This window comes from Chelon labrosus (genome assembly GCF_963514085.1).
Source record: "Chelon labrosus genome assembly, chromosome: 1".
Classification (NCBI taxonomy): Eukaryota; Metazoa; Chordata; class Actinopteri; order Mugiliformes; family Mugilidae; genus Chelon; species Chelon labrosus.
The window spans coordinates 3503186-3530649 of record NC_140337.1 but is presented as its reverse complement, the minus strand read 5'-3'; the positions used below and the strand labels follow the sequence as shown (position 1 = coordinate 3530649).

The 27464-nt window shown below is 41.6% G+C and overlaps 1 protein-coding gene across 1 annotated transcript in view; it reads right to left on the bottom strand.

Moving 5' to 3' along the window:
- The window catches only part of LOC311486258 (5-hydroxytryptamine receptor 2C-like), a gene marked incomplete at its 3' end in the record, with an annotated part of 34372 nt that extends 9008 nt beyond the window's left edge, over positions 1-25364 (bottom strand). Inside the window, exons 1-2 of the mRNA XM_084542050.1 lie at positions 24910-25364; positions 9184-9384 (exon numbers count right to left, since the gene is read on the bottom strand). Of these exons, the coding sequence (XP_084398176.1) occupies positions 9184-9384; positions 24910-25339 (631 nt within the window). The 5' untranslated portion in view covers positions 25340-25364. The remainder of the gene's footprint in view (positions 1-9183; positions 9385-24909) is intronic.
- Between the last annotated feature and the right edge of the window lie 2100 nt (positions 25365-27464).

Below are 27464 nucleotides of genomic sequence, written 5' to 3'. Positions count from 1 at the left end.
ACAATCACGTGATGCCAACCGAGCCCGCCCATGTTCTGAGTGCGGTGAAAAGCTAACGCTAGCTAAAGATAGTTTCTGTCGATGAGATAGTTTCAGTGCTTCATGCTTCAGTCCGAGCCAGATTTAAAAGATAAAATGAGCAAGAGTGCGTACACGTCCACGATCATTAGTGAGACGCCTGTGAGCGTCATTCAGGAAGCCCCAGTATGGAAGGCGCAGAGAAAATTGATGGCGTTTCAGTGCAGTATTCAGCAGCTGCAGGATGGTGGTGGTCAAAGGTCACGTTTGGGAGTACATAGAGCCCTGTGTAAAACTCCTGTGAAACTCAGTTGATTAGATAGATAGATAGATAGATAGATAGATAGATAGATAGATAGATAGATAGATAGATAGATAGATAGATAGATAGATAGACAGATAGATAGATAGATAGATAGATAGATAGGAGGGTCAATTGACCTCCTCAACCTGTCTATGGAAGAGGCCCTCCTTCCATACATGCAATCGCGGGGTTTAGTAGGCAAAATCTTGTATAAAACTGCGGGCCAACGAGCGTCAGACGTGCATTTCATCTTGCTGTGGTGTGGAAGACGCTTGACTAGCATTTTGAGATAGGACTTGACTATTTGAAAGCCTCCCAAGAACCACAGGCCGACAACCGTCAGACGTGCATTTCATCTGTCTGTGGTGTGAAACTATCAACTATTTGAAAGCCTCCAAAGAAGCACATCAGCGGGTAAGTCATGTCTATCGGTTTATTATCGGTTAATTCTGTTTATTAGACACCTCTGCACCAAAGAAATATGGCATCCAAGAGCAAAAGAAAGAAACAAAGAAATCCTCTAGAATACCACCAAACGTGACTTACACAGGAGCAAGGCGAAATCAGTTAAACAAACAGTAGACACCACGCCACCAAACACAAATGGTCTCCGTGATCGAAGGCACAAGAAACAAAAATAACTTCCTCTGGCATATCTAGCCATTGTTTCCAGTGTTAATGGTAGTCGGCGGCATCCCAATGAAGACATATCATCACCAGGCTTGAAACACACATGAGTATACTGTATATAGTAATTAGAGGGTGACACGGGAATCAATTGTCGCTCCCATCCCATCCAGAGCCCACAAAAATACTCCCGTCATATCCCGATCACGTGACTGCCCCCCCAAAAAAATCCTGTCCCGCAAAATCCCGAGAGAAAGACTCCCAAATCCCGTCCCGCTCCATATGTTGTTGTCTAAAGTTATCAGAGTCTATTGCCCGACTTGCCCCCCTGTACATGTGTCATCTTTTAATTTAATCTCCGGCTCTGTCCCGCTCCCGTTGATTATTTGCTCTATCCCGTCCCTATCACGTTACCAACAGTGAAATTGTAATATATGGTTGGGGGGTTTACTCCGAGCACTTCGGTTTTCCCACCAGTATAATGTAATTAAATGTGTTAAACACACAAAAAAAAGACAAAATTGAGTAAATGTACCTTTATTTTTCTTTACTTTGGAGTTTTCTAGTACTGGCTGCACAGCAAAAACAAAAACTGGAGTGTTTTTATACCTTTTTAGGGTTTATATAGCTCCACACTCTACAGAGTTAAATTAACATTTTCAAAATTAATTATTAATTAATTATTTATCACTCTGTCAGATTTCCTTCTTTAACTCACCAAACTGGGTTAAATTAACACTAAGGGATTTATCATTTACAGTATGTCAGAGTTCCTTTTTAACTCACTAAACGGGTTAAATTAACTGCACAGTTTGAAAAATAACACTTCTTTTACTTACTTTTTTATTTAGGTAGTTCTAATCCCTAAATTTAATATCTATGTAATAATTGAATATAACTTTATAGCACAATAGTAATTGAAATTATGATAGAATAATTAATTTCAAGAAAAACAATACATTTTCAAAAACATTTATTTTTTCCAATGCAATCAATGAAAACATAATAAATGAAGGCATACTATACTGTTATTTCTTTGGTTGTTAATACTTTGAACGCATGGTGATGTTCATCAAAGTTCTCTGCAAATAGCTTATGTGTCAATAAAAAAATGTCAGATCATTAGGGCCTCAGTCATCATCAAATTTGACATAAGGTATATCCCTATGTTTTTTGCGTCATAACTCACTCAAAAGCAATAGAGGGAATCTTAGAAAAAAAAAAAAAAAAAAGAGATACGGGGAGAAGTTATATTAGGTCACCTTTAAGCAGATTTATTAGGTCAACTTTAAACAACAATGAATATTCGGAACATAAAAAGTGCCATAAAACCTGCAGTGTACGTCCATATTTTCTTTCATGGTGCAATATCTGTCTAAATGCTGGTGATAAACTACACAAAATTGCAGTGCAGCAGGAACACAAGACTGAACAGTAAATGTAGAAAGCATAGAGTATATGGACAATGCATGCCCACTTCCTTGCATTGGCCAAACTGGCCAGAGTCTGTGCAGTGCAGTCCAAGAGAATGGCTGCAGGGATTTTCTGTCGGATGTGTCGCCACTAATCCTCCAGCTGATGCTGGTAAAAAACCTCCCGGACCTCAATTACTGCCTCGTGTTGCGGCGAAAAACCTTTAGCGGGGTCAAGGAAATGCCAGCAGGAAACTAGGGGATTTCTTATGATTCAAGAGCAGCAGGTTGCGAAGTGCCACAGGGGTAAAGTGAAGGAAGTCACCTGTCATCTGGAGGGGTCAGTCTACTTGATCTGTCAGTGCATCTTAGAAGAAATAAAGCAACACATATTTACCTGTTTGTGCCTAGGTCTACGTGATTTTAGAGATTGTTGCTTCCCTGCATACAGTCAAAGAAGTAAAAGAAGAGTAATACCAGCTCCATGCATTTGTTCTGAATGCATTACAGCTTTATTATATTGTATATGTATTACAGAACTTTATAAGTCTTGAGACTTGAACACAAAAACATTTAAGTATTTTTTTCCAACTTGACTGAAGATAGATTAATGTTAGACATCTGCAAAGCTCCAGTATTTCTTTCAGTGGTCTGAGATGCACCCGGCTGAACACACCTCTGGAATAAACACTCACTAACCCAGACCTAAAACCTCACTTCAAAGCAGCTCTTCTGACAAGAGCCCTCACGCATCTAAATGCGTGAGGGCTGTGGGTAAAATGCCCTGAGGTAATTTCTGCATGGCAGCTACTGCATTTCAAAAAAAGGGAGCTGTAGCGTCTTGACTAGTATTTAAGAGTAGATGTATCACTTCTAATAGATCTGAGAGCAAAAAGAGACAGAAACGGCACAAAAACTAGAAAAAAAAAGGCGAGAAAGAGGCAGAAAATCTCTTCACAGTACACTAATGCATCTTCTGTTGGATGTTTCATTGCTAATCCTTTAGCATTGATGGCCGTAAGCCCTCTCAGACCTCAATCGCGCCTGGATGTTGCAGTGAAGAACCACTTGAGGGGTCAAGGAAATGGCAACTAGGAAAACAGGGCTTTCTTCTGATTGAAAAAATAGCTGGATGTGAGCGAGTAAAGAGCATATGATCGAAGGTAAGGTAGAACTCTTCCCAGTAACTGGAAGCATCGGTCATGTCAGTCTGTAAATGCAGCTTTCAAGAAGTGATCTCTCATGGCGAAACACCTTTTTATAGTTGGCAAAATGTACTTTAGAGGAACCTACGAAAGCACTGATGAGCCAATCATCAGTTTTTCTAACCCTCAAGTCATCGCAACAACCACACGTTGGACAAATACGAGTTGAGCTGTATCATTGATTACGTTGATGTATTTACACTAACAATTGAATAAAACTGTCTGAAATCAGGGCAGCTGTACGTTTAGGGTTTCTTGAAGATGTTTCTCCACTCATCCAAGTAACTTCTTCAGTTCCTCAGTTTCAGCTTCTTCTTTTTGGATATACCATGACTTGAATAATTGAGAACCTTCACCGATAGAGACAATAGAACTGTTCATCCAGACAGCACACACTCTTGTTCACTTTACATCCTTTCCACAAGAATCACAACTGCTCCTTAAAGCTTTGGTCAACGAGTTCACGATAAGTCCCGCATATGAATCTAAGAGAGCAGATACTATGCATTTCCTCTTGGAAGAACACTGTGACTTTACATGCAGCAACAATCTATCCCTGGGCTTTTTATGTGCTAATCCGATGACTTTGACCTGCATTTACCGTAGGGCCAGAGGATGTAAGGATACACTCAGATGATCTGTATGTGTGTGTGTTAAGACATGGAAGCCCTCCTGGGTGTTAAAGGGCACGACGCAACATCAGCGGAAGCTGGAGGTCAGACAGACCGAGGGAGGGCTGTGAGAAAAGTTTTGAAAGTCATCTGATCCCTCGACACGTTCCTCAGAGGGGAGGCAGCGTTCTTATCCAGAACATGCACGCACTTTTGACGAACAGATTACCCAGTCGCCTATACAGTCGAAAAGATTGCTCCAACAAGGTAAGAGGTAGAGCTAGGGAAGGAAGTGGAGGTTGGAAAGAGGAAAAGCTTATTTTCAGCTACCAATGAGAATCATATCACGATCCAAAGCTCCAGAACAGCCACTAGATCAAGAATAACCTTGAATAACAAAAACTATAACGCCTACAAAATCCAAACCTGTCCAGACTCCATCTAAAGACGCAATGTGAAGAAAAAGCTGCACAACTGCTCCTAAACGACCTCATGGTTTGGAGATTTTACTCACACATTTTTTTTTTTCCATAATATTGCTGTTATTTGAGAAAGTAACAGGATGTTGATGTATTTCTGCAATTCAAAATAATCCAGTCCAGTCATTTCTTTATTGCACTCTTAGGAGGATTCAAGAAGAAATGAGACGCTAAATGTGATAAAATATCAATGAAAAAACACAACATCATAGGATTGGGGCGGATGATTGGTTTTGCTCCTGTGGTTGTAAATTCTGCCTTTTAGGCATCAGTATATGAATATTCACACAGACTGTACAAGTGCAGTGTCACCATCTCCTAATGTTGTAATACCTCCTAGCTACGGCCACCCGTTCAATTTTCAGATTACATATTTCATTAATTTGCATATTAGTGAATTTGCCGGCAATAAAGATGAGTATGAAAAGTGCTGCGTTGTCCTCTAGGGATTAGAAGTATGTGATGCAAATCAGTTCCAGCTGTAACAATGTGCTCTGGGCGTCAACAAACGGACATTGTTCCCACTCTTCCAGGAAGACGGAAGATGCTAAACTTCGAGTGGATCCTGAAAAGGCATTATGAACAGTCTGCCTGTGGCTGCCTACAGAGGGTGGACAAATTAACAGGAACAAAGTGCAAGAAAACAACCATGAACCACAAATTTGGAAGTGAATTTGTTCACTTTTATATGTGAAGATTAAAGCAGAGATCCCGACATATCACAGTGATATGATAGTGAAAATGGACTGGAAAAGGCTTCCAGTGCTTTTGTGGTTGTCTCAGGACACCAAGCTTGATTATGGTCCGGGGATCTATACCTTTACATTTCTTAGGTCGTCTACGGTTTCAATTAACAGCCAAACTCTATTGACAATGTTTCTGTTGATCGACCAGCAAAAAACAAAGTCCAGCCCGAATCTCTCCCAGTATCCCTAGCTAATGTTGGGAATGTTGCCCAGAATGTTGCTGGGCCCCAGTTTGGCTTTGAATGCTTTACACTTTATCTGCCACCTTGAACACAGCTCAGTCAGGACCACTTTAGTCAAAGAAACCTCATTTGGATTTGCAGTATTTTCTTTTTGGTGGCACGGCCCAGTCCTGGGTCCTCCCTGCCCTTTCCATGTGCGTACGTGGAAAGTCTTAAGCCAGATTTATGGTCGCAGGTAGCTTTTACATCACATGTACGGTGTAGCTCACTGTAGCCTGACGTACACCTCCCAAGAAATGGAACTATGCATCATGGCAACATAGACCACCACAGCTGTGATTGGTCCGAAATGCATCTCCTTGTTCTCAAAGGTCTGACATGCACAGAAAATCCTGCTCAATTTTTTCTTTTACAAACTACTACTAAGAAGTAGGGTTTCAGCGACATAGCACCTACGACATAGACTGTCCCTGCATAGGCCCGTTGCGGGTTCATGAACCAAACTTTAGACAGGGAAATCAGCAGCAAAGACCCCCCCAGATACAAATGAGACATAAGTGTCACAGAAATGAAACTGCTCAAGACCAAAACAGCGTAAAAGGTGGAGCAGGAGTGGAGGTGGGTCACAAAGCAGCTTGCCAAGGAAAAACCAAAAAGGTAGGCAGACTAAAGGAGCATAAGTAAGGCCACCCTGAATGAGCTGATGCCTCAGCTAATGTGGGCTGGCTCATAGGTTAACTCTCATCTGAAGTAGCTGGGATTGTGAGCTGAGTTTGACTTTGTGGCCTGCCTGAACCAAGGCCATGCTCAAATTGTCATTCATCCCTGAAATGACAAAGTGGGTTCAGAGAGCAAGTTGAAGATCAAGTTCTTCTATTCACTCCTGGTAGTGTTAGTGATTTTGTCTCTGAAAGAAATGTCTGTAGTGGTTTAAAAGCCCTGCCCAGTCAGCTCCTTCTGGTTGTGAGCAAAAAGTATCCTAGAATACTATGCTTACTATTCAAGAGGGATTTATTAAGTGATTCACAGCCCAGTGGCAAATACTTTGTGGCTTGGTACCAGTCCAGGGACCAATATTTGGGGACCTACAGCTTAAACCTTACTAAAGTTGAATCAGCCACAGGAAAGAAGTACTGACATGGTACAGTTTAAAAATTCAGCAGCATTGTGAGTTTGCAATGACCTATAGACCTCACCACAAACGCCTCTCATCAAGAATGCAGCAGTGCTATTTTCTTTTCAAATCACTGCCTTAAAGTTTGTTGAAAGCACTGAGTGTGACATTGAATAAAAAAAAAAATTAAAAGCTCCAGATTATTGAGTCGGGCCTATTCAAAACTCTTCTGCAGACTAATTAAGTGAGGGCGGCTGGCCATGAAGTTATCAAGAGTAAATGAGCATTTCATTTTACCCGCTAAGTAAACGAATTCTGCGAACAACTGTTGTTAAGTTTCTACGTACACCCAAAAAGATGTTTCCAATTAAAACCAGACGCTGCATTTTATGAGAGGCGAGTTCAGACGAGTTGGCGATCGGCCTCCCGCTGTATTGGCATTGAGGCGGAAAATTACATCTCAGAAATGGTATGGCTACAGACCAAAATATGGGTTTTTATGATTCGATGACATTATCCGGTCTGCTGTTTGAATAAATAGAGATCACTTCTTCTCACAAACCTCTATAAATATACAATTAGTAGTTAACCCATTCAGGCCTAAACACTCTTCTGTAAACCCCCTCTCAAAACCTGAGGTTTTTCAGAATATGTCAACACTTAAACCTTAATTTCTCAGGCTCTGTAGCAGATAAAAACATGAGATAAAAAGCATTTGACGAGGAAGGAGCCAGAGGACTGCGGTTAGCAACATGTCCCGGGCAGCAGAGAGAGCGAGCGACTGGTTATGGGTGCGCAGAAAGCATGCTAGCTGGGGAACTAGCTAAGGTAAGGAAGGCCGCATGTAGGCCTCGATTTGTTTATTACGCGATTTGTTTGTTACGTGTTTTCGGCCCGCAGCAACGGGGCGAATCACGGTAGATTTGCTTGTTTGTTACGTGGTTCAGTCCGCATCAACGGGGCGAATCACGGTAGATTTGTTTGTTTGGCTCGTGGTTCAGTCCGCATCAACGGGGCGAATCACGGTAGATTTGTTTGTTTGGCTCGTGGTTCAGTCCGCATCAACGGGGCGAATCACGGTAGATTTGTTTGTTTGGCTCGTGGTTCAGTCCGCATCAACGGGGCGAATCACGGTAGATTTGTTTGTTTGGCTCGTGGTTCAGTCCGCATCAACGGGGCGAATCACGGTAGATTTGTTTTTGTTACGTGTTTCAGTCCGCATCAACGGGGCGAATCACGGTAGGTTTGTTTGTTTGTTACGTGGTTCAGTCCGCATCAACGGGGCGAATCATGGTAGATTTGTTTGTTTGGCTCGTGGTTCAGTCCGCATCAACGGGGCGAATCATGGTAGATTTGTTTTTGTTACGTGGTTATTAGTTACTATATTAGCTGTTGATAGACATCGAATGGTGAGGGAAACAGGGTTGTGCAGTGGCGGTGTGGAGGGGGGTGACTCCAGGACGCTGGAAATCACTGTTAAGCCTTCTCGAGGTGTCGTGGGCCTAACTTAACGAAACATCGGTGAAGGGAGGTGCCCACTTGAAAACCCCAATGACATGCTGCATACTGCTGTTGTCTTCTTGTTACGTGGTAGCTATGGTTAGCTGCTGAGCGGGCCATACAAGCCAGCAGCGTTTAGTTAATGTTTTACAATGTCTGAACTATGCTGCTCAATGGGCTTACAAGCCAGCAGCTTTTACTTAGTTTATGTAGATTATAGGTTAATTGTCATATTATATGACCATAGGTTAGGTAGGGTCTCTTAGCTGAACAGGGCCTCTAAATGTGTTTTGCCTGGGATTTTGGCACAAGGGATTATAACATCTTATCCTGTGTATTACTGAATGCTTTGGCTTTCAACTTGACTGACTTGCTAGGGCATAATCTTCAAATGCATTTTTTTTTAAAAAATCAATAAACTCCAAAAATTTTGAAAATTTTGAAAATCAGTAAAGATCTATTTTTTCAATTACTCCGTCAATATCACTTCCTTCACTTGAGTCAGCCGTGACGGATCGCTAGCACGGTGTTTAATATTTTCGATCAAAACATACTCCACGTGTAGGCTTATTTCGACCAATCACAAAGCGTTTTATTAGTCACATGAGTTTAAAAAAAAATCCCTAAGCATCTCTGTCACTCACCCAAGAATATTTCAGCCAATCACAGTGCATATAATTAGCCATGTGCCTCGAAAAAGACGACAACGCTCAAAATGACACAGACGCGTTTGCCGGCCTTAATGGTAACTACGCATAGATGCGTGATCCGGTCTTAATGGGTTAATATACTATAATGCTAAAGAGGTAAAGGTCATAGGTGTCTCCAGAATGCATATGAAGATTAAAACAGAGGTTCCTGTCATAGCATGAGTGTAAACGGCACAATCATGCAAATCTAGCTGTAATCGATCCAGTGATTAGCATGTAGTTTTGTGATTAGGAAGACTTTATGACAGTTTAAACATGTTTAACGTATGTCATACCTATAGATATGGTCCAGACGGCAGCGATCTTCATCATGGCTTTGGTTCTGGAGTTGAAGCGGCTGTGCTCTATGGGGTTGCGGATGGCGACGTACCGGTCCAGAGAGATGGCACACAGGTGCATGATGGAGGCGGTGGAGAACAACACGTCCAGGTAGATCCAGATCGGACACAGAGCATTGGGGAGGGGCCAGGCGTAGTCTGCAGGGATAGGGAACGGAGACAGAGCACAGCGTGGTTGGTTATTACGCAGACGTCGACTCTCGGCTGCTGCCGGCTGTTTTTTACCCCACTGCAGATGATACTCTGAAAGTGGTGATGCAATTATGCTCAGTCTGCTCTGAGGGCCTGGCTGAGTGGATGTCAACAAGGTTAGCAGACTATGAGGGCTTAAGATGCCGAACTTAAGTTAATCAGAGTACATAGAGTACATCAAAGCATGTTTTAAGGGCACTAAATTTCCCAGGTCCCATAGGAAATCAGATGAAAATTATAAATAGTTCATCATTATTGTGATTATGATACAGATAAACATATAAGTATGAAGCTGTGCTACAGAAACGTGTGACGGACAAATTCCAGAGAAAAGATTCTTCACATCTATCTAGGTTCATAATAAAAATAACAATAATCTTTTAGCACTTAAAACTAATTCTGCAATCTTAGGCGCACAAGAAAATACAGTTAAAAATTTAAATCTCAGTTAAAACTTGTTGAAAACCAAGGAAGGCTCTCTGATAAGTAGAGACGTAAAGGAGATCACAGAGTCTGCTGACCAGATTTCCTCAGGCAGATCATTCCACCGCCGTGGGGGCCCTAACTGCAAATGCCCTGTGCCCATTAAGTTTTTAGCCAGGCCCCTGGAACAGACAGTCCGAGGATTTTAAGGTATGTGCCGGCCTGTATGGTGCTAAAAGGTCAGTGCTATAGCTGTGGGGCACGGGCCTGAAGAGCTTTAAAAGGAATCACTAAGATCGATTCTAAAAGACTCACACTGGAATGATATATGATATGTTTTTCCTGAGTCAGAGAATGGCACCCTCCCAAGTCATGCAATGGAGTTTATTATCATTTGTCAGTCCTACCAGGTTAAAGGTATTATCAGTCATGCGTATACTGTATAGTCAAATGAGACATAAATGAAAGCTGCAGAAACCCGGGACCTTTAGAGCTTCAGTCTAACACTCTCCCATCTGAGCTATTTCGGCTACTCAAGACAACCAAGGGTTATAAAAATTGTCTCCTGACCACACTGAGTGTGATTTATCAGTTCATCAACTGTGAGTGAAATAGTTATTTACCCCCCAGCAGGAAACCGAGGCCGGCATCAGATACACTTTATCGCTTGAGAAGCTAAAAAAGAAGCAGCCTTTTGTTCTCAGTGACTCTGTTGGCTCTGTTGATCCCTGAGGGTGTGCTCCGATTTTACTCGCCCCCACTCTGTTGCGAGATCAAAGGTCAAAGCTAGTGCCGGTGTGACACCCTGGTAGCGAGTCAGCGCCTTGCCCGACTGCTCTGCAGGACCAACACTTTGGGTTATGGGGGGGGGGTCTATCCATAGCACCAGGCCAATCTGTCACTTGGGATGACAACAAAGCAGCAGAACAAAATACAACAGGAAGCATTTGCTAGAGACCAGTTGAGAGAGAATTAAATCAAAGGGTTAACCTTTGCTTGACTGGGATAAATATCCTGATACAATTTTACTCTGCATGAAAGGAACTGGAACCAAACCTTTTAGAACCGAAGGAGCTACTTGAATGAAACATCTTCCGGAAACATCTTGTTTACATCTTGTTTTCTGGATAAACCATGACCTGGAGGACTGAGAAGCAAGTGGCTTTTGAAAAAAAATCAAACAAGGAAAGCCACAATTCAACTACAATTCTCCAAATACCAAATAAAATGCTCCAATATTTATTCATACAAAGTGTATGAGCTCAGTCAAGCTTATTACTTTTGTGTTTTTCACCACGCCGGCTAATATATCTCATATAGTTTTGTCACTTTCTTCGAAAATGTCCTATCTGAAATTTATGTCAGTGTTTCCCAGCTGCAGAGGTAGGCACTCAATCATTTGGTAAAGGCAATCACCTGGGAGAGTTATTTCCCCTAAAAATTTGTCCAGTGCAGAACGAAAAAAAAAAGTGTAATACGCATCGCTGATCGTGCGCCTTTGCGCGTTGCTTATGTTTTAATTCCAGCTGTGTCAGCCTTCTATAGAGGACATACACCTCAAAGTGTGTCTCCCCTTGTCTTTCTATGGCCGCAGACAGCCCTTTCTTTGCTAAGGACGAGACCTCCAGCTAAACACACTCAAACACACACACATGCACACACACACAAATGTGCACGATTACTTAATCTCTGTTTCCTAGGATGAGCCGCATGTTCTGCATGTGATGCATGTGCAATGAATCACGTACTTTTTTTGTGTGTGTGCGCAGAGGAGGAGGAAGCTTGCGTAACTTTTCAGAGGTCAGATACTTATTGGGGGCACTGCATGACACACACACACACACTCTTACACACACAAGGTGTTACTCAGCTGGCTAGCGGGCGCGTTGGATTGTTTTGGTGAACACGCTGTGATACTCAGAATCGCCGTGAGTGCCGCGGCTGAATGCTGGTTCTCAAATATGTAACAGCACTTGGGGTTCATGGTGCTTTTCAAATATGCTGTTTGTTTTACAGTTGTGCCAGAATATAATTGGACTGTGCATAATGTAGGGAGGTCATGCTTCAAACATAATTATGAATCACAATCAAATCAGATCAAAGAGGGATTATATTTTATACGTCAGCTTGGAGAAACATCAGCTTCCAACAAAAGAAAAGATTTTCTCTCTTAAAGTGTCAGTTGCATCAGCACCCGTACCTAAAGCCCCGCGTTCAGCTGGTTGCCAATGGGTGTTGCAGACTCAAGTTGCCTCAGTAAACTTCTTTGTATTTCCCACCCCAAATCTTTCTTCTACTCTCTGTCTGAAAAGAAAATTCAGTCAATGACCCCCCGCTCCATCAGGGTTCACTCCAGGTCGCTATCAGCATGGTGAATTTAGAAGTAGGAACCAGCATGTCTGTGAAGGTTTTCAGTCATCCGGGTAATCGTATATCTAAAAGCTGAAAACAAGGCAGGGATGTGATGTCAGGGGCGGCAGGTGAGGACATTCATTCATTCATTCATTCATCTTCTGTAACCGCTTGTCCTGTGAAGGGTCGGGGGGGGATTGGAGCCTATCCCAGCTGTCATCGGGCGAGAAGGTGGACATGCTTCACCTTAATTATAATATTTGTCCATTGGTCTGTGATTTAAATGTAATTCCCATATGATTCCAATCATTTCTATAATTTTTGTAGTCAAAATCACTGAATTTCGTGTCCAAATACGTGAGTTGAGGTAGAAATGAGCTGATCCTCACCTAGGATTGCTCACAAACTGCATTGGGTTCATGCCTCTCTGTCTGTCTCTAATAATGTTTGTGGACACTGTTATCATGTGTCCTAACTTTCCCTAGTCTAGGTGATGTATTTAATGTATGTGCAACATATTTATTTACTCTTGCTGATCTGATATTAAACCGCACTGAAAAAAATACGAGGTGAGGCCGCCAGTGCTCCTGCCTCAAGGAAGAGGGCACTAGTGAGTAACAGGGTCATGCATGTTCTGCTGTTCTTCTTCTTCTATACAGAGTCAAGTGCATGGTTGAAGTCCATTTATTTTTAAAACGGAGGATTGAATATCTAAGCTTGAGAAATGCTCAAAACTGGACTTTGAGTCAAAACAGGAAGTGGTTAATAATAATAAAGACCATTTGTATTGAACGGCCTGCTTAACAGTTTTAAATTCAAGTATTTGTTTTTATGTCTCGTTTTTGTCAAAACTTGAAATACATTTTCCTTGGGTACTCTCATTTGTGTTGAATGAGTATGAATTGTGGAATTGCAAATGTGCGCTCTCTTGCTCTCTTGCTTTCTCTCTTTCTCTCTCTCTCTCTCTCTCTGAACTGCTAAAGTTTTAACGTTGTTCCTTGGCCCAATATGTATCTCACCTAAATCTGCATAAAGAATGCTGTTACTAGATATGGAACATAACCAGTGAGGGTGGGAGCAGCCAATTGAAAGGTGAATTTAAGCTATTCAACTGGGTTCACATTTGTAAATCTGACTCTGATAGAGTCAGTGCTTCACCGCCCACAAACCTCCCCTCACATCACTGAGGCAGCTGGATTCATCCAAGCGGACTCCTCCAAGTAGCTTGGATGAAAAAAATAATCCCTATTTGATCTGATTTGATTATGATTCACTCTTAGGTTTGAATCATGACCTCCTTACACTATGCACAGTCTAATTATATGATGGTTGCACTTGAGGCAAATGTGAGTCTCTCAGTGTATTTACCAGAAACTCGTATGACTAGTGTCTGCTAATGACCAGACACTTACCGGTAGTAGGAAGAAACAGTTTGATCCTGTCTTAGTCTTACGAGTTTCTGATGAGCAACACCCACAGATGTTCCTATTGATATCCCAACTCCCCATCAGTCAGAAGCTAAGTCAGAGTGGTGAAAAGTCTTCACAGGACAACAGGGATTCCCAAAGTGTTGGGTGCGCGAGAATGAAAAATGTAATGATGGAGAAGAAGTTATGAACGTTAGCCTTGACAATATGTGGTTTAATCTTTGTCCAGAGAACTAGCAAACAAGACATTTTTAGCCTCCTTGAACCACGTCAACCTTGCTCAAAGACATGGCTTTCATTGTTTCCTCTGATTGCCCAGATTCAATGAATTATTGGTCAAGTTAGGTCTGTGGGTACTTATGCTTAACTGTTAGATATGCTACGCACCTGACGCTTCATCATCATTGCCTCTGGTACTGATCATAGGCAACGGATGTTCAAAGTCTGTTGCAGATTTGTGCAATATTAATCTAATATCAGGGGAAACTGGACTGAAAAGATGTAAATGTGGTGCATAATGCCGCTAACTCGCTCATGTCTGAAATGAAAATATGCCAGAGCACACTGAGAAAATCCTCGCAGGAGCCTTCATGCTGCGATACTCTCATACATCTTCGGGTTCAAGGATGAATAAACTTTACGGCTTTAGAATTAGCATACATCACAGACGAAGTATCTCATAAACAATTTTTGATTAAAGGCTTTTCAATTTGAAAGGTGTCTTCGGTGAAGTTAAATGAAACCGAGATTATAATATATGAGGGTAATCAACTGCACCATTTCGATTTTGCTCTCTTTTTAACTTTAGCTTTTATATTAGTCCCACGTCTGTGGTGAATTGTTGGTCTGTTTCCAACTCATTAAAGAGGAGTTGACACTTATTATGTTGATCCTCTGTCAGGGAGTGGTGTAAGTCTATGTTTTCGTACAAGTGTGTGTTGCCAGTTGGAGCTCCAAGCAAAGAGATGGCCTGTGGTGATAACTTTGATTGAGTTGACCGTGAGGGTGATATACTTTTAGACCGTATGTTCCTGTGTGAGAAATCTACGCCTGACTTAATTCAATCTAAAAGATATCATCTTCCTCTCTGTTGCTCTTGTTCGTTCTCATTTCAATCCTTACTTATCTATTCTGCCCTCCTGTACATTAAAAATTCATAGATTTTTGTTTGTGTGTTTATTTTATGTCCGGTGGTAAGATTTGAGGTGAGATACACGCACACTTCTTTTGGTTTATGTCGCACCTGCAAAAATAAATACACTTCCTCACTTCATATATTATCTGTGTTTCATTGTTGCTTTCGGGTTTTATCGCAGTGCAAACAAAGAGCCATGAAATGAAACCAGCTGAATTCATCTAAATTACACTCATTTGAAACGTTCCTCTCCCTTTATGAGATGTCACTTTGTGTGAATGGAAAACCTTAGATAACTTTTGAAAAGCAAAATGAAAAATTAAGACATTATCTATGTGATAGAGGTCTTTTTTCCAAGAGCTTTTCACAAGAGATGAAAGTGTCGTTACTCACGCTACAATAAAAGACTTGGTTTTAAAAAACAAAAAAACTGTTGTTCAAGTATGAACATGACATGATGTTTCTCTTCTGTTGTTATAATGCAGAAAAAGACAATCACTCTAGTTGCTATGTTCACTTTCCAGGGAGCAACAATGAAAATTGAGGTGAGATGAGGTTATAGAAGTTTGCAAAGAGAGGAGGTTGGGCTGGATGGATGGGTCAACAAAACACCAAACTGTATCACAGGAAATGTTACTGAACCTTTGTCATAATCAAATGTCTATCGTTACAAAGTACTAATGTTATTTTGTTTGGAAGAAAATGATCACCAAATAACCAAATGTGAAAGGTTACATCTTCCCTGACGTCTGTAAACCAATAAACTGTATATAAATATGAAGAATCTGTAGATAAAGGACAAGATGTTGGTGGTGAGGCCTTTCTAGTTTGTTTTTGTAGTAAAATTAATCAATCTAATTCGAACACAATTTGGTTGCATGCAGGAAAACAGTTTGCGCAGAGAGCAAGTAAGGCTGAAGGCCCTGTTATACCCTGTCGGCAAGGAAGCTACCATCACATTTATCCAGAAAATACTTTAAACAAAGCTGCTGCTGTGGTTTTAAACTGCCTACTGAGCAGGGCTGAGTATCACTACTGATTTCCTGAATCAAGTCCGTTTCACGAGGTCTCAATTTGATTCGACTGAATTCAACATCGATTCACTTTGAGATATTTCAGTTCCAAAACAAGTATGGAAAGAGACAAAAATACAAAACTGTCATTGGTTTCAGAGATTTATAGTATTTCCACAATATTTCTACCTCTACTTTTTGCATCTTACATATGGTTTTGCTTTTATGGAGCTCTTGTTTGGCGTACTTTTTAAAAAAAAATCTAAAACATTACCACACATCACCTTTCTGGCCTGACAGAGCTGGAGCCACTGTCATGGTTTGGATCTCCCCTCACATATTGACTGATCTTGTTTCGTGGTCTTGCGAGACTAGTCATGCAAAATCACTCTTGCCAGACTGCAGCAAGTTTTCTGATGGGAGGGCACAGGAAATGGCATACATGAAGATTGATTGGAATTCACCATCTACCAACTGAAAATCCATTCTTGCGTCTCAGGTTTAACACAAAACATTCAGACTTGGCCCAAATTACCTATATATCGTAAGTTATCCATATATCCACTGGCTACAATGGAAGCCCCAACGCACTACATGTTGTTCACTAGAGGAAAAGTCATCAGATAATGGGTTCCCATCCCCTCATATCAAGAGTTTTTTAACACTGTATTGTACTCCTACAGTCATGGACGAAAGTATTGGCACCCCTGGAACTTTTCCAGAAAATGCACCATTTCTCCCAGAAAAGTGTTGAAATTACAAATGTTTTGGTATACACGTTTATTTCCTTTAAGTGCATTGGGACAACACAAAAAAGCAGAAGAAAAAAGCCAAATTTTACATAATTTTACACAAAACTCAAAAATTGACTGGACAAAATCATTGGCACCCTATTAAAACTGTGGGTAAATAATTTCATTTCAAGCATGTGATCCTCATTTAAACTCACCTGTGGCAAGTAACAGGTGCTGGCAATATAAAAATCAAAACTGAAGCCAGTTGGAATGTATAAAAGTTGACTCAACCTTTGTGTTGTTTGCCTGTGTATGCCACACCAAGCATGGAGAAGAGAAAGAAGAGCCGAGAATTGTCTGAGGACTTAAGAAGCAAAATTGTGGAAAAATATCAACAATCTCAAGGTTACAAGTCAATCTCCAGAGATCTTAAAGTTCCTTTGTCAACTGTGCGCAATATAATCAAGAAGTTTTTAACCCATGGAACTGTGGCAAATCTCCCTGGACGTGGACGAAAGAGAAAAATTGATGCAAGAATGCAACGCAGGATTGTTCGAATGGTGGATAAACAACCTCAGTCAACTTCCACACTAATTGCAGACTCAGGGTGCAACGGTGTCAGCTCGAACAATACGTCGTCGTCTGAATGAGATGAAGCGCTATGGCAGGAGACCGAGGAGAACCCCACTTCTGACACAGAGGCATAAAAAAGCAAGACTGCAGTTTGCAAGAACATACCTGAGTAAGCCTCAATCCTTCTGGGACAATGTTTTGTGGACAGATGAGACTAAGGTAGGGCTTTTTAGCAAAGCACGTCATTCTACTGTTTACAGAAAACCGAATGAGGCCTACAAAGAAAAGAACACGGTACCTACAGTCAAATACGGTGGGGGTTCTAAGATGTTTTGGGGTTGTTTTGCTGCCTCTGGGACTGGGTGCATTGATTGTGTGCAAGGAATCATGAAATCTGGAGACTATCAAAACATTCTGGCCCGTAATGTAGGGCCTAGTGTCAGAAAGCTGGGTCTGCATCAGAGGTCATGGGTGTTCCAGCAGGACAATGATCCAAAACACACCTCAAAAAGCACCCAGAAATGGTTGGAGACAAAGCGCTGGAGAATTCTGAAGTGGCCAGCAATGAGTCCGGATCTAAATCCCATAGAACACCTATGGAAAGATCTAAAAATTGCTGTTGCGGAAAGGCACCCTTCAAATCTGAGAGACCTGGAACAGTTTGCGAAAGAAGAGTGGTCCAAAATTCCAGTTGAGAGGTGTAAGAAACTTGTTGATGGTTATAGGAAGCGATTGGTTTCAGTTATTTTGTCCAAAGGGTGTGCAACCAAATATTAAGCTGAGGGTGCCAATGATTTTGTCCAGTCAATTTTTGAGTTTTGTGTAAAATTATGTAAAATTTGGCTTTTTTCTTCTGCTTTTTTGTGTTGTCCCAATGCACTTAAAGGAAATAAACGTGTATACCAAAACATTTGTAATTTCAACACTTTTCTGGGAGAAATGGTGCATTTTCTGGAAAAGTTCCAGGGGTGCCAATACTTTCGTCCATGACTGTATAATAGTCAAAAAACACTGAGGCACTCTACAAGAAGGGCCAGAGTCAACTCTACTTTTTGAGGAGAATGAGCTCCTTCAACATTCGTTGGACAATGTTGGGGATGTTCTATGAGTCTGTGGTGGCCAGTGCGCTCCTGTATGCCGTTGCATGCTGGGGCAGCAGGCTGCGAGCGGCAGACGCTAATAGACTCAACCAACTGATCCGCAAGGCCAGTGATGTTGTAGGGGTGGAGCTGGACTCTTTGAACACAGTTTCAGAGAGGAGGATGCTGGCAAGAGTAGAGACCATCCTGGACAACTCATCTCACCCACTCCACAACACACTGGCCAGTCTAAGTAGTACATTTAGTAACAGACTCATTCTACCCAAATGTACAACAGAACGCCACAGGAGGTCATTCCTGCATGTGGCCATCAAACTCCTCCCGCTGAGTGATGGTCACTCTTAACACTCTCAACACTTCAGATGCTGTTAATTTATTTGCAGCCTCTTACCTCTGTATATTGTGAATACTTGTGCAATATTGTTTCTTCTATTTTAAATGCATCTTACTTTATTTTTTGTATATTTTTGTACTACTTTTATTGTATTGTATTTGCTCTGTCAACTAGCAACTGTCACTTAATGGTAGGAACAGCAACAAAACGATTTCCTTGAAGGATTAATACAGTATTCTGATTCTGATTCTGATTCTAATGGTATTGGACTTAACACATATATTCAAAAAAATATTGTTATGCGTCAAAATCATCTTACACTGCCCACAATGTAATTGATTTGCAATGCAAGGTAGCCTCAAGCAGAAATGAGGCCTGATAAGAGCATTTCTTATATGCCACATCTACAGATATCACCAAACTCTTCAGCTCCCACCACAGAAGATTTAGGTAATATCACTCGGAGCAACTGATCTGACTCCGTGCAGTAGTACTCCTCAAGTCTCCAAGTGACCTTTAGTTTCCTCCTTATGTGGCTGTCTACAGCAGATGCATGTCTTTTTCTTTAGCAGAAATTGCTCTGTCTCCACCATAACTGCTGCACTCATACATTTTTTCCCAACATTTACAAGCTGCAGAAGACAAAGCGAGGTTCTGTGTTGGTCTAATGGTGGACACCGTGGCAGCTGCACGCGAACTTGGCTGAAGGTCGTCTGGAATTACAGCGTTCCCAAAGATTTATCAAAGAAATGCGATTTGATCGGGATGATTAGAAGGATCACTCCTGTCCAGGAGCACTTACAGTATCTCATCATTTTTGTTTTGGGCCCTTACGAATAGCCTCCCTGTGTATGTGCGTTTGTGTGTGCTGGCTCTTTTACAAGTTTAGACTCCAGCAGTTGTGTTTAATCACTTTTCCAATTAAAGCAATACGAAGACATTCGTTTTTGTGTGTGCATGTAAAAAAATGATTTAAAAATACGCTAAATTACAGTCCACATCATCTTTTATTCATCATCGTAATCATCCTCACCACCATCATCATTTCCATAACCGGAAACAAATCACTGTCAATTTAAATGGTGCGGGGACACTGTGTGATGTGCCAGTGTGTATTTGTGTGCATGTGTCTAGTCTATCTCTCAGCCAGCAGTGGCGATCAGCGCAGTCAAGTACTAGTCTGATGGATAACACTGCAACCACGCTCCGTTCGAGTGTGCGAGAGCGTTTGTGCGTCTGCACAGACTACTGCTCTTTTTTTGGATGTGTATATAAATGAGAGAGAGGCAGGCTGCCGATCTGTCTTGAGGTGTCGGTGCATCTGTTTGTGAGAAGGAGAGAGGAAGAGACAGATTTGTCAGTGTTTCTTTGTGTGTGTGTGTGTGTAGCACTGATTGCCACAGTGAGCAATCAGCAGCGCTAGCAGCCTGAACTAACAGACACAGAGTGAGCGAGCGAGTGTGTCCGTTGACCATACGCAGCCCATTAAGCAGCAATCAACCATCCCCGTCCTGCTTAGTATTCCTAAAGGATGCCTGACAGCTACAAAGTAAAGGCTTGTGAAGCAGTCGCAAGTTTGGCCAAGTTGCGCTGAAGATAGAAAGGGGCTGTGGACGAATACCCACATGTATAGATCTACATTTGCGTTTCTTTGGGTTTGTAGGTACAAATTATTCCAAACATATTTCAGCTAAATAAAAGTGACACACAGTTTTTTTTTTTTTTTTTTACTGGCCTTAACACTGGGGAACATGAAAAGGAGATTTAAAACTGAATAAAGTCAGTATAAAGTCAGAGATGTGGATTTAGAAAGCTGCTTGAGGCCAAAGGCTTGAGGCTATAAAATAACAAACCCAAAAAGTAAAAAAAGTAAAGTTAAATGTGGGTTGGGAATCATTTAAATAACACGTGTCATGAAGAAAAATAATGTATGAATTGAGCTTGATTAAAATCTTCCATTACAGGTCTTTCAATGTACGACAATGGTAAATAAATGGGAGACGTTTGTAAGCCTCAAGCCCAAAAGCGAATTCCATCAAATTTAGTAAAGTGCACAAACTCTGAATATATTCCCTGGACTGTCAAAATGACATCCATGTTTACTTCTTCGAATCTGTCTTCCTCTGCTGTCACCCTGATAAAATAACAGACTCTCAGCCTCCAGGTTATACTGTTTGGCTTACTCACACACCGCCACTGTTTGGTGCCAGTTTATCGAATCATTTCTCCTCAGAGAGACAAGATGACCGCACGCGACACCGGCTGATGAACAACGTCACAGCCCGATGCACAAACATCTAAATTAAATCACACATCGTTTAGCAAGTCATTAGCAGAGGCTAAACGTTATTTATTTTTTACAAATTCAAAGCCTGTAATGAGACGTCAGAGTGTTCATATTTGGCCATGAACAGAGTGGAATGACGTCTGGTTTGTCATCCCTTGACGCAATGCATTCGCAAGTCACTCCTGTGCAGACAAATATTCTATGAAATTAACTAGATATGATTATTATACAGTTCTGTTTTAATACAAGTATTAAAATCAATACATGTATTACAGCAGGCTGCAATTTGGTGTAAAATAGTAGACACGGATTCAAGCTGGACATAAAAGCAGCACAAATATGTATTTTATAATATACTGATCAACCACAACATTACAACCACTGTCAGGAAGTAAATAACATGTTACTTAGACATGTACCACCCACCTAGACCAGACCAGGCACCCCCACCACATAGCAATGACACTCCTTGATGGCAGCAGCCATCCCCAGCAGGATGCAGCCTGACACAGACACACACACACAAATTCTTTAGGAACAACTAAAAAAAACACGAAGAACAGCACAAGGTATTGACCTGGCCTCCAAATTCACTAGATCCCAAACTGATCAAGTATCTGTGGGATGATCCACAGAGGCCCCTCCCCTCAACCCATAGGACCCAAAGGCCCCCACTAACAACATTCTGTTGCCAGACACCACAGGACACCCTCAGAAGGCCCATGTCCATTCTCTGATGAGTCACTGTTTTGGAGGCACAAGGGAGACCTACACAATGTTAGGACATAATGTTATGCCGGATCAGTGTATAAACAGGTTAAGCTTTTTATGAGTGACAGTGATAGCCATTTAGCATATTTCAAGTAGATTGCTTGACATATTCATTAGAAACTAGTGAAATTTAAATCAAGATCTGGTATTAGACTCGTTAATCCAATATGATCAAACTGCATGCACAAAATCTTGTAGATTAGCTTAGATTGTTTCACATTCACTCATGAACACCAAGGAAATGGAAACAAAGTGCTCTGGTTTTCATACTGAAGAACCCATACAGATTCCTTTCTGTTTCTGTTTCTGTAGTCCCCCTTGGCTCTAGAGATATTATTTAATTTTTTTTAGCAACCCGCCTGGAAAAAGGTTAAACCAGCTGCAAAAGAATCAACTATTTCCTTCAGAAATTGACCAAAACCAAAAAACAGTGATTATTATATCCCCCAGGTGGCTACAAACAAGACTGTGAGTTAGTGCTAATGTTGCTCTACACATTATGGATGTAGAAATAGGCGATCCACAATAACTTCAACTTTCTTCACAAGCTGAAGAAACTGAAGAAGCCACTTGCATGAGTGGCAACATGTCTTCAAGAAACTCAACAAGTCCAGTTGCCTTTGTTTCAGCTTTGTCATCTTGGATTCACAAGTGGCTAATACACCAGATGTTGTGTTTGGAGTTTATTCTCATGATTGATGTCAACAGATTTAATGCAGTTTCAAGTCACAAAAAAAACTATTATTTTCCTGGCTGTCAGAATTACTCGAGACCCAAAAGAAAACCTATAAAATCTCAGGTTCTGACCTAGTAAGACTCCAGATCAATAAAAAATTTATAAGATGGGCAGGCCGTGTCAAGATACCTCATGTTTTTATTATTAGGCCTACATGGAAAGGATTCCACTGTGCAAAAAAAGCAGACTTGAGATCAGATTTGGCCTTGGTTCAAATGGTGTGACTTGACCTCCACTAGAAGACCTTATGAAAGCTCTCAAATGTTACCAATCATCATGGTAAAATGTCCCCACTTCTCTCAAAATACCAAACAGATGAGTCAAATTGCTTTTAAACAGGGCTTCAAATGGTTGTGGCGATGGCATCATCTGAAAATGACCGATAGATTCATCAGAATGTGCCGAGAGTTCATGGAAGTCAGCGACATGAGCATTGACAAAGATTACTGTCACGGAAAAGCAGAAAGGTCAATGTCTGTTTATCTGCAGCTCTCTGACTATCAGCTCGGCGATCACTTCTGTGGCCGTGACATTTACGGGTACACCGTAAGAAATGTTGGTCTCCTCTGAGGTGTTAACGCAGGGACCTGGCTCAAATGTTAAAAGAAGACAGGCTTTCTGTAATGAAATGTTTTTCTGGGACTAGACAAGGAATTCAATACACAGCCTTTGAGAGGACAATCCACCATCTTATTATGCTAATGTGGGTGTTCATGCGGGACCCTGGCGCAGACTTGGAAAGCAAGAACAGCAGTCGATTACTGCTACGATATTGCAATTACCAAGCTGGCATCCTCTGGCTCTTGAATCACTTGCAAAATAACAGTGTGCCGCGTCTCGGAGAAGCGATAATCATTTCAATAATTGCACTGAAAAAATGTTTTGAAATAATGACAGGGCGCGTGTCACTGTGTTCTGGCAACAGCTGGCGAGTGGGTGGGCGGGTGGGTGGGTGGGTGGCCAAGATCAGTGGTGGAAATCTGCAGTGAAGATTGTTCAAATATTGGGTGAAATCTACTGGCACGTATCTGTCTAGTTATGATTAAAACAAGTCAATGGTTTCAAGCACATCAACAAATTGGATCATCTGTTGTCCTAAACAGAGGGTTCATATACGTCTATGTAAGTAATGCATACATATGTCTGTACCCGGCTGGCCTTAGGCAGATGGGTCCCTCCATATGAGCTGGGTTCTGCTCAAGGTTTCTTCCTGTTAAATTTTTCCTTGCCACCGTCGCCTTCAGGCTTGCTCTGGGGGTTTCAGATCGGGTTTTTGTAAAGCGTCTTGAGACGATTTGTATTGTTATTGATGCTATATTAATAAAATTGAATTGAACTGAATATAAATACAGCATATTTGGCAATACGTGTAACAAAAACTCCAGTACACCAAACTTAGACAGACTGCAGGAGTGATTGCTCTTGTTACCTTCTCTTCAGCTTTCTGGCTAATCATTTTGATTGCTATAGTTTCCAAATGTAAAGAGCCACTTTGCCCTTATCACAAACACATAGTGGTATCCATGGCTTTTAGGACGACATTGTTTGACTGCTGTCCACTCGTTTTGGTCCAGACTAAAATATCTCATCAGGTATTGCATTGATTGCCTTCAATTTCTTTATTCATTCATGGTCTTCAGAGGATAAAACCAACCCACTTTTGCAATCCAGTGATTTTTTTCCTCTAGTACCACCATGAGTTTGACATATTTATTTTTTTTTTTAGATATTTGTAACCTTTGGGGTTGAACACCAAAACAAAAGTTTGGGCTGCCGACAAGTCTTGTCCGTACTCGGACCAGGACTGCTAGCGCTAACAGCTCTTAGATGGCACCGTAAGGTTGAAGTGCTTCGGTGGTATGCAAACCTTTTTTTTTTTTGCACAGTTTGCACAAAATTCTGCATCAAGGCTTCCATCAGGCAGTTTTTTAAAATAAAATTTGCCTTCTATCAGTCCTAGCAACATGCTTTCACCCAATTCCTCCATTTTGGTAGCCGTTAGCTGCATATATACATATATACTGTATATATGGTTAGCCGAGCTTTAACGTGTGCGTCAGTGTAATCGGTGAACCAGGAAATCATGCACTGACAAAAGTTCCGTGATGTTTGGAACGCAAACTGCAATTAGAGACAAGAGCCAACTAATAAAGTCACTCGCCACCAAGTGGTCAGGGGTGTGAATTGCAATCTGTCAAAATGACCCTCAGTTTTTTCCATCACAGTTTTAAAAAAACAGTTAATGATGGAAAATATTCGGTTAACGTGACCCCTGAATGACATCAGCAGGTGTAATTCTCTGTGTATCCATTGAAATATCTCATCCCAAAACCAAAACTATATGCACAACTGAAAGGCATGTGCGAAAATATATTTTATCATTATTGGGGCTCACCCATCACTTATGTCTGTGAAGTGGCATTTTCATGAGTAGTCTTGTTCCTTGATGTCTTGAAGTGGTTTAGGACAGATCAATTGAGAGTGCTCATACACTCCCCTGCACTACAGCATGGATGAAAGCATTGTCCAAGCTAATATATCCTATTGTTTACTTTTAATTATTTTTTTTGCACACTCATGACTCACCATAGAGGATGTTGATGAGGGAGATCGGCATGACCAGGATGCCCACGAGCATGTCCGCCACGGCCAGAGACCTCAGGAAGAAGTTGGTGGCATTCTGGAGCTTCTTCTCCAGCGACACCGCCAGGATCACCAGAATGTTGCCACCGACCGTCAGCGCAATGATGACGAGTATGAGCAGCGCCGGCCAGTTTTTCTCTTTGATCACAGCCCTGGAGACAGACTCCTGGGAAGTAGTGGAATTGTCCAGACCTAAAGTCATGGCTGCCGCTGCTCCAACACTTCCGCTGCTGCCTCCAAGTCCTATACCCCATGGCAGGGTTTGGTTGAGGTCCAGAGGGCTGTTGCTTGGCCAAGCCATCTGACCCCCAACCTCCAGGGAGGAGGTGGTGGTGCCAAACCCACCAAGAAGAGATCTCGCTGGGCCACCCATTCCAGAGAGAGATGATAATGCTATTGGAGGCTGAACGAGGACAGAATCCCTTTGTTTTAATTAACCCTCTTCACAAGACGAAGGTGGCGAAAGAGATTTCTCTCAGCATTGAGGGAGAATTTTTAGAAATCACAAGCCGCCAATAATAATGAATGGGATTTCATGGAAGGGGAGCAAACAAGGATGGACAAACTTTAGGGGTAGGGAATGACAGGGAACTGGGAACAGGGGATAGGGAGTAACAACTATTCTTGAGTTTGTATTGTACAAACTGTCTCAAATTGTTCTCTAAGGTTTTCACATGCCAGCTCCTGCCAACAAGTCATTGGCAAAGTGTCCTCAAGTTATGCGTTGAGCCAAAATGTCCAAATCGGCCCTTTGGTGTTCAGCCACATCTACCCCCTGATGGAACGGAGGCTTTAAGAGTTTCTAATTCAGAGCTGGAAATTAGATCACTTATATCCATGGCTGCTGGCCGCCCCACACGTCCATCCAATCACTGCCAGTTGGTCTCAATGAGTATCAATCAGTTTGTGCATTTGGAGTTAAATCTTGCTGCTGTGTTTGGTCGTGTCCGAGGTTTTTGTCCGGGAGGTTTGCCTTCTTTCAGATGAGAGCTGGTGAACAGGTTGAACTGTGGAACGAAGAGAGAGACGAGGTTATTTAGTTTGAAAGTCCTTCACATTACAGTCGTTTATCCTTCCTCTCTCACATTCCAGTGCTATCTTGATGAATTTCCAACTCCCTCTAAATAATACACAAGGGCAGACCTTTATAGGCTTCCTTTGAAATATCCATCGCTCCCTTCCTCTACCTCTCTCCATCATACAAACTTTTTTGCTTCTTTAAATCTTCCCCTCCACCTTTTCTTCCTCCCTGTTCAGCCATCCATTAACATGGAGCCCACTGGATTCTTCTCCCCATCATATATTCTTTTCTGCGCTTGTCGTCCTTGCTTCACCTGACTAATTCATGATATTATCTGCACTCCTAATAAAGCAGAGAGCGCAGCTGCCAACATTTAACAGCACAGTCATTTAAAACAAACCGATGGAGTTCAAAATGAAACAGAAGCTTTGATGTTTACACCCTATGTGTGCTGAAGCACTGGCTGTCCTCTCTATTACCCCCCACCACTGAGACATCTTACTGATTTACCACCTCATAAACGTCTTCAGGGATAGGTGGAGGGAGTCCGACTGTGCGCTTTGAACGTGTGCGTGCACATATGTCGTCCAACAGTCAAGATGGAGCGTGGAACACTGTGAAAACCAGTGAGACACGTTTTGGAAGGTGCGGACATGTTTAAGAATGAAAAGTGAATCCGAGTGTGTTGGTTTCTTCTATTCGTGTGGGAGTGTAGAGCCCATTTCAGATAAAAAAGGGACCCAGAGGGATCCCAGGGCTCCAGCTGCGATAGTTTAGTGGGCAGTGAGTCTATGATATTATCAAGGAGAGTAGAATAGCCGCTCCGAGCGTGTGTGTGTATGCGTGTGTGTGTGTGTATACATGTTTCACTCGTTGCTATATGCACGCTAACAGTAGCCCTGCTCTGCATTTATTTTATTTTTTTCCTACTGCGTGGGCATGTTAACATTTGTATTGCGAGTGTGTTCATTTGTCTCTGTTTTGCATTTGTTTGTGTAAATTACTGCGCATGCAAATTAATTGGCGAGGTGTGATTGTGTGCAAACATTATCACTCATTCAGATTATTAATGTGCGTGTGGGCAGACACAGTGTGGGTTCTTACTTGTGTTGTTCGAAACAAGCCTTTGCCTGCACTTGAGTGCAGAAAAATTAAACACACTGTTGGCTTCCTGGGTTAAAAGTTATTCTCATCACTTCTGATCTTCCACATTTGCAGTTTCGTGAAAAAAAAAAAAAAGCGAATTTTGAGAAACATTTCTGTTTTTTGGACAAAAATGAAATGGATCTGTACCTGTTTTATGACTTCACAACAACTGATGTGGTATTTTTGTACGTTCCTCCTTGTTTGGAGGTTCGCTGCTGGAAACTGTGAACAGCGTGTACTGTGACAGCAGTCTGCATATGATATTCTTGCATATCTATTAATACAAAATTCTGTTGTGCTGAGATGGAAAGATATAACCAAAAGTGTTGCT